Here is an 8,738-nt window from a genome sequence, read left to right on the forward strand (position 1 = left end):
GGTTATAAAGAAGAATTTAAGGGTTGTATAGGATACACAAAATATTTATTTAGATTAGCACTAGGTGTTCAAAGGGTTTTAGGTTGGGGAGCATGTGTATTTGTGCATCAAGCCCAAGAAAATCTCTTTGAGGATTGGTTCGTGTGCCAAGTTGGCACCATATTATTGCGGGCCTTTTGAGATCCTTGAGAGGATTGGACGAGTGGCATATCGACTTGCAGTGCCTCCAACAGTGAAAGTCCATGATTATTTCCATATTTCATTTCTTAAGAAGTATATAAAGGATTTTGATCATGTTATTGATTGGTCTACATTGTACGTGGAGGAAGAAGGAGGGTTCCAGCTAGAGCTTGAGTGCATATTGTAGTGGAAATATCTCATGCTTAGGAACAGAGCCATAAAGAAAGATAAAGTGTAGTGGAAGCACTTTGGGCCTGAAGAAGCTACATGGGAGATGGAGGATCACATGCAGGCCCTATATCCTTCACTCTTTACTGGTTGAGGAAACACAATTTTGGTTTGATGTTGATTTATGTTTGTCATATGTTTTGCTGATGTTTTTATATATGTATGTATATGGATGTAAATACTGTAATGAGTTGTGTTAGAAAGCTCCAATATGTAGTAAATACTACAATGAGCTAAGTTATAAAGCTTCGTAACCAGTATGTGTTCTTTTTAGCGGTTTTGTTGAGGTCATGGTGTGTTTAACATCGAGGATGATGTTCCCTGGGGGGTTGTGAAAATTTCATGTAATAAAAATTGATAAAGGATAAATAAAATTTAATAAAGGATAAATAGTTCAAGGGGTAAGGCTAGAAGTGGTAAAAATCTAAGAGATCATGTGATGTCCAGAATTAGTAAATCTACAACTAAAATAATAAGTATAGTTGAAATAGACAATTTTCTTGACAATTTCAAAACAGATATCCTTGGGATTCTTAGTGAATAACTAGATACCCTTAAGATTCAAAACAAACAAAAAGTCGAGAATGTTTCATTATCTATTTTTTGTCCCAAATGTAGGAAGAAACATGCCTTGAGAGAATTTCCCCTCGATAATATAGAAATTTGTTTCATATGTGATGAAAATCATAATACAAAGGAATGCCCCTTAATACTTTGTATTAAAATTATTTTTCAAGTTGGAATGAGCCAAGAGGAATCACTTTGTTTTTATCTCTGAAAGCCCATGGAAAAATCGACAATATGATATGAGTCAACAATCATATGCACAACGAGATAACAATTGGATTATAACCATGCCTTGGTAACCTTGGCCCCCACAATCTCAATATCCATCTTGGGCACAAGGTTGTAAAATTTCTTATGGAAAATATCCTCAATATCCTCAATTCCAACAACCTTAACCTTCTTTTCTACCACAATATTATCATCCTCAACCAACTCAACCCCCTTAGTTTCAAAATCCAAATCAACAACTTTCATTACCATTTCCTCAAAAACCCAATCAACTATGTGCTTAACTTCTTTTGAATCCAAACAATAAAAATCAACAAGCTATTTATAATATTGAAGCACAAATTTTCAATCTTGTACTATTACCCCGTTAGGTCTAAATGATGTTCAACTTACATATGGTAGGGTTTTGCAAAAGAAGTCACCAACAATCACTATCCAAAAATATAAAGAGGATGAAATTCATGAAAAATATGCAAATCTTGATCAAGAAAATATTCCTCTAAAGGAATATGTTCCTATACAATCAAAGGATGAGCAAATAAAGCAAGCTCCTACATTTCCTCTAGTAGAACAAGCTTCTATTTCTTTGCAAGATCCACCATGTCTTGAAAGGATCAAAATTGATAAAGGAGTAGAAAGGAAAAGTACTTTACCACACTATGATATGATAGATGAACTTAATAATATTTGCATCAAAATTCCTTTACTCTAAGCTATAAAGGAAATACCAATATTTCAAAACTATTAAGGAGCTATGCATGAGAAAACCATGAAGAAAAATAAGAGATGTTAGAAATATCCAATTGGTAAATTTTTTTACTGATATCATGATTGGAAAGCCTATTATTCACAAATATTTAGATCTTGGTAGTCCCATTGTGAAAATTCATATCAGTGGTATTGAAATTCCAAATATTTTGATTGATCTAGGAGCAGGGAGCAATATTATGATTAAACAAACAATGGAGCAACTTAAGCCTCCTATTCTTCAATATACCCCTACATTATTACAATTAACACATAGATCTGTTATCAAACCAGATGGAGTATTAGAAGATTTGTTTGTTTCTCTAGATTCTTGGGAATATTCTCTATATTTCATGATTTTAACTCCCAAGAATAGTTTAGGATGTCATCTACTGATCCTTGGCAGACCTTGGCTAGCAACAACTGATGCATTCATAAGTTGTATATCTAGTGATATGTATATCTATGATGGGAATTACACTAAGAAATTTACATTGTATCCTCTTTTAAAAACAATAATTGAAGTAGAAAGCGAAATTTGAATAGATGATGATAATGAATACTTTGATGACATGCAACCAGTTTACACTATTTCACAATTAGATGAAGAAGATCAACTAATAAATTTAATGAATAATAATGATTATTCTTCATATTTTGAGCAAGATCAATTTTTTCAAGAGAAATGCAATATTGAATATCTATCAACTCACCAAATAGCTTTACATTCTATGGAAAATTTTGTCAATTCTCAAGTAGAAATTTTTCTAAATAAAACATTGAATATTAATAATAATTTGGAAGAATTTCAAAAGAGGAATTTGATACAGATGCTACAGAAACACTCTTTTTCTTATGCATGGTAGTATAATGGTATGAAAGGAATCGATCCTAAAACTTATATCCATGAACCCTAATGTTAGAGAAATTGTTAAGGAGGAATTACAAAAGTTACTTAATGTGAATTTCATCTATCCAATATCACATAGTCAATTGATGTCACATTTAGGGATTGTTCCAAAGAAAAATGGAAAATGGAGAGTTTGTATTGACTATAGGTAATTAAACAAAGCTACTTTGCAAGATCGTTTTCCACTATCCTTTATAGATCAAATATTAGATACCTTGGTAAGGAAGAAGTACTTTTCATTTTCAGTGGATATAACCAAATCTAAGTAGCACTAGAAGATAAATATAAAACTACTTTTACATTTTCATGGGAAACATATGCCTATAGGTAAATTTCTTAGTTCATTAACATGGATAAAAATTTAATCCATGTATCTAATTTGGTTCTATTTTTCTCATCCTTATAGTATACCTTAGTTATGTATTATAATTCCACTTGTTTAACTACATAATTAGATGGTTGGAAATTAATGTTTAGTAGTAATGATTTAGTGACCTCCTGAAAAAAAGTAGTAGATGGATATTTACTTATATTGTTCTCTTGAAATGTCATTACTTCAAGCATGTTAAAGGAATTTTTTATATCCATGAACCATTTTGAGCTCAAAGAATTTTCTATGATGGTTTTGAAGGAAGCTTTATATTTGAATTAGATATTTACCTTACACCATTGGCTCACCATGTAAAGTGTACTTTTTTACTTGATATGGGCACATAATGAAAACAAGGAATTTGTTATGGATGATGTCCATCCTCTTACCCACTTAGTAAATTTATTCTATACATGGCATTGGATCCCCATACAAACCACAAATACTTACCCATTTAGTTAATTTATTCAATACAACAGGGCTCTATCCCCTTACAAATTACAAATACTAGGTTGAAAATAAAGGGGATTTGGATCCCTTTGATAGTTTTGAACGAGGTTAGGAGGGATATTTTTAAGTAGGCAAGAAATACATTCTTATTTTTATTTTTAATTAAATACTTTTTATATTGATTTATTTTAATGGTGAGATATTTTTTTGAATTTATTTTTTATATTGTCTTTAGATAAACAAAAATGATATTTTATGTCTTTAAATATAATTTTTTATTGTTTGTAGTTAGGAAATATGTCATTAATCTATACCATAGAAACAAAAATGAAATTATCTCTCAAAAGACTAAAATGTTTGTGTTATGTATTATTTTATATAGAAATTCTTTTAAGACAATAATTGCAAACACTACACAAATTTTATTTTTGTCAAATTAAAACAATTTACCTAAAAATTATCTTAAATATTATCTTAAAAATTCTTTATTTTTTATATAATAAGATTATTATTATTTTCTTATGAAAAACTAAAATTTCAAATATAAATAATAATTCTCCACATACATCTCAGTTTGAAAACTCTTTAATAAATCCAAAAACCATTAACATAACTCTATCATATTAACATGACTTTTTTTTATGCAGCAGCTAAAAAAATTCAAACTTAAAGCATTAAGGTTATGCTTGTTCCACAAGCATTCAGATCCATCGCCTTTATGTTCAAACAACACGATTCAGGATGCTATTGAAATGAAGTTAATGGTGGGTTAATATGCGGGTAAATAAATTATATTTAAATTTAATAGGTTATTTTAAATTTGAAATTTAAAATTTGGTAATTTTTTTAATGTGAATAATGTATATCATTAATTACATGATATATTAAAATAAAAATATTCTCTTAAAATAAAGTTGTGTTTATTTATTTATTTAAAAATCTAAATTCCTTAAATCTAATTCTAATATAAATAACATATATAACATAAATAAATATCATATAAATAAATAAACACAACTCTAATATAAATAACATATAAAACATAAATATATCTCTAATTTATAATGTAATTACAGAAAAATATCCAATTAATTATCTATTTTTATAGATTTCAAAAAAAAAATTAATGGTTGGTTTTTCAATTACATTGAAATAATTATAAAACTTCACTCAACAATATTTAAAAATATAACTCACAAGAAATACTCTCATCATATAATTTTACGAAAATTCATCGTATAGTGAAATAGCTTGTATCATTAGAAAACCAATCAAACAAATCAATTACTTAATAGATAATACCAACCTTGAAAAAACCACATTTTTGTTAATCTCATTATGAAATAAATAAAGATAAATATCAGCATCATAAATAGATATAACTATATAAAAAATGCATCAATTTCATATTAAATTGTCTCAATAAAAAATACATCACTTTCCTATTAAATTGTCTCAATAAAAAATCATCATTTTCATATTAAATTATCTCAATATAAAAAACAAATACATCACTTTCCTATTAAATTGTCTCAATAAAAAATGCATCATTTTCATATTAAATTATCTCAATATAAAAAACAACTTTTTAGAACTAAAATTTAATCTAGAAAAGATGTAATCCAAGGCCACACCTTCTCATTAATATAAAAATCCACCTAACAAATAAACTTTTTAATCTCCACATACCGGGTACTCTTTTCACCCAATTATATGCTTTTAAAATATCATATATATTAATTAATAAATATAAAAGGATTAAAAATCACAAATTTAATTTAATTTAATTTCTAGTCTCATGTGTATATGCTTTTAAAATATCATATATATTAATTAATAAATATAAAAGGATTAAAAATCACAAATTTAATTTAATTTAATTTCTAGTCTCATGTGTACGTCAAAGTTATTAATCTATAGTAAAATTGAAGTCGAAAATTGAAGTCGAGATTAAGAGAAAAGAAAAAGAAAGCATATTTACAACTCAAGTATAATAAATCAGATTTAAGTGTCATATTTATAATTCAAAATTATTCATTTAGAGTGAAATTGGAAAAAACATACACAGGCTTCAGTATGATAAATCAAATTGATTAAACACAACTTACAACATGATAAAAATTAAATATAAAAGTATCTCTTTATTATTTCATAACATCACATGCGTTAAACCAAGAAATAACAGGTAAAATTTCTTGAACGGTTATAACTTCTCTCTGTATCACGCGTGTTAACTGTGGCATGGCTCTGGCACGGTAATTCTATTAAGAAATAACATGAAAAGTTTCTTGCAATCTTGACAATTTCTTGATTGAAACGTTCACAGCAACACTAAAATAATAATGATAATAATAGTAAACAGGATTCATATTCTGGTTTTAGTTAAAGTACAGCAGAATCGCAGATATTCAAAGGGCAATCAACCTACATGGCCGCTACATGTGGGTAAACGGCCATTCTCATGGTTGATTGTGAAAAAAGCAGCAGCCAGCGGCGGTCCAAGTGCATTCGTATCAGCAAAAGCTCTGGTACTGAAATTCTCCCGCGAAGCCGGCAGAATGATATTGGGCGGAGCTTCATCAGGCTTGAATAGTGTGAAAACTATGTTGCCGCTACCGATGGGTCTTGGAGGTTCATAAGTAACCAGCTCTCGCTGACCCAAACCTAGTATTGGACCACACACATCCATCACGATTAATTTTACGGAACCCATTTGATCAATCCATTTCGAGTTCCAAAAATAGAAACACAACCATGATACTATATTATTACTATGAAAATATTATTACTATGAAAATACTCGCATACCAGTGTATATACTCGCTGGAATGTGTATATTATTATTATTAGCATACCAGTGTAAATACTCGCTGCCAAAAGCGTCAGGATCCGTCATAACCTTGTTATGGATTTGTGAACAACTTGATTATCTAAATTTCAATTTGAAGAACCAAATATATAAAACTAATTGATTATCTCTAAATATAATGACGAAATAGGTTTTAAACTTACCAGTGTCGTTAAGGTAGGGTTAGGGATGAATAGGACCTCGGGATCCCGAGGATCGTATAGGTATTGAAGGCGATGAGGTTTGTGTTGCACTTCATGTGGCGACACTTCAGTACCTAGACTCACTCGTTTATCGCCGTAGAATACATTCAACGCCAGACGAGGATTGAAATCGTCCACAACGACTCCGATAACTCCCGATTCCACAAGCGTCCGCCTTATTGCGTCCATTCTTTGAAAATCCCTCGCGAAATAATGGAGGATAAAACCCATTCTTTAGCGTAAGGACTAAATAAAACCCTCACTCTTAAAGCCAACACCTATGATTGAAGAAACCTCCCATCAAAGAAACCGTAGCAGATATTATGGACAAAAATATGTCCCCTACCTCTCTTTCCTCTAGAGAAGATAAGACCAAATAATAAGATTGGAATAGAAGCTTTACTCTTGTAGCCACCACTATGATGGAAGAAGTATTTGATCAATTAAAAACATTTAACAAAAAAATACTAGATGTTTTCATTGTTACAATCACATAGGAAACATATACCTAGCCCATGAAAGATATTTTTTTCACTACATCCCAAGTAAAAAACTTTCCAAAAAGAATTGACCACATCAAAACAATACTTTTTCAATAGGTTTTTAACCTCCAAAATGACTCTCCAACATGAATATATCAACAATACTATATTAAATTTAATGAAGAAGGTGTGCTAAAAAGACTTCAAGTGGGGGTCTAAAGCCCTTTAACTCTCCTCTCTCACCTTGATAGAGCATTGTCGGCCTCTTTAACAATCTTTTTATCCTATGAAAGAGAATTGAAACTCTTTGTTTTATCATATATGGAACGTTGAATCACTGAAAAGGGAGATTAACATGGTTGTCCTCTAACTTTTCTTAGCTTTTCCAATACTAGTTTGAGCTGAGGGTTGGAATAAATTCATATTTAGTCTTCTTATCGTGTTGTTAGAGGAAACACTTTTAGGTCCACTTCAAATAGGTGGGTTTTCAATCTTATAGAAGGGTTTAGAACCCTCTCCGGTATGATTCCCATCATTGAAATTGGAGGCTAGGTATTTATTTGTCATCATGGTCTACTAACCATCCTTCTTTCTTATCTTCATGTGAGTATTAACCTCACGAGAAAAATGATATCCATCAAATTTGAAGTAACTCATGCCCATTAGCATATAATATCTTGCTTAGGTGAACTTGATTCTATGCCATGACTTTTATTGTCTCATTTATATTATGTGTTGTGATGTTCCCCCATTAGGTTAAAATAGTCATTGTGAATTAGTTGACCATTTACAAGACTCACTTATGTTTTCATGATAGTTAGTTGATTCCATTTGTAGGAGATTCCCATTATACTACTAAAAGCATTGGAAAATGGATGTTCAAAGAGACTTTGTTAATGGACATCTTTCCGCTAACTTTTCCTCACATGTCATAGTTTTCCAACACTATCAACATTTCCATGTTGGTCATCTATGACTTCGATAGATTTTGGAAATCCTTGGTAATCCCTTCCCCCTATGGTATTGACACGTATGGTGATTAGATTCCTTTGAGCCTCATTGATTTGGCTTATAAATCTACCAAAATGGTAATTGTTGACCCTAATCCAAGTCTCTCACATGATGTGGAGCTTGCTATGTAGTATGTTGATTGTTCAAGTTCTGGTGACCTCTGTGGTACAACAATGCAATTTGATGAGGCAACCTTGGAATGCATGCTGATGTTTGATCCACCTTGGGAATAATCTCACCATTGGTCATATTTCCTCCCTTGTTCAAAACACGTGAATGATGACTTACACCACCTTGTTTCATCATAAAATGTCAGTTGGGCATAAGATCCTATCATGGTATATAATGTGTTATTTGAGGGGAACTTAGCATACACCTCTCTCATTATTCCCATTGACATTTTTTTGAAACCTAGGGTCATGGAAAACATCATGATTGGAGTGCATTAGACTCCCGATGAGATCACTACTTATACAATTATTTTGAAGGAATTTCATGACATCTTACTTGGTTC

The 8,738-nt window shown here is 30.6% G+C and overlaps 1 protein-coding gene across 1 annotated transcript; it reads right to left on the bottom strand.

The window, feature by feature from the left end:
• Positions 1-6,099: 6,099 nt before the first annotated feature.
• LOC149150699 (protein FLOWERING LOCUS T-like) lies at positions 6,100-6,920 on the bottom strand. The gene is made up of 3 exons (XM_089442907.1): positions 6,693-6,920; positions 6,489-6,579; positions 6,100-6,344 (listed from the first exon to the last, which is right to left on the bottom strand). The coding sequence occupies exons 1-3, from the start codon at positions 6,918-6,920 to the stop codon at positions 6,100-6,102; spliced, it is 564 nt and encodes a 187-aa protein (XP_089299033.1).
• Between the last annotated feature and the right edge of the window lie 1,818 nt (positions 6,921-8,738).

This window comes from Pinus tabuliformis, chromosome 9, assembly GCF_031772625.1.
Source record: "Pinus tabuliformis cultivar Carrire ecotype Pingquan chromosome 9, CPIR1, whole genome shotgun sequence".
NCBI lineage: Eukaryota > Viridiplantae > Streptophyta > Pinopsida > Pinales > Pinaceae > Pinus > Pinus tabuliformis.

What these genes read in the sequence shown, in the direction of transcription:
- LOC149150699 (XM_089442907.1), bottom strand. Translation starts at nt 6,920, where the DNA reads ATGGACGCAATAAGGCGGACGCTTGTGGAATCGGGAGTTATCGGAGTC. An exon ending in ACCCTACCTTAACGACACTG is followed by an intron (nt 6,580 to 6,692) that starts GTAAGTTTAAAA and finishes ATCCATAACAAG; the next exon opens with GTTATGACGGATCCTGACGC. An exon ending in TCCAGCGAGTATATACACTG is followed by an intron (nt 6,345 to 6,488) that starts GTATGCGAGTAT and finishes GTCCAATACTAG; the next exon opens with GTTTGGGTCAGCGAGAGCTG.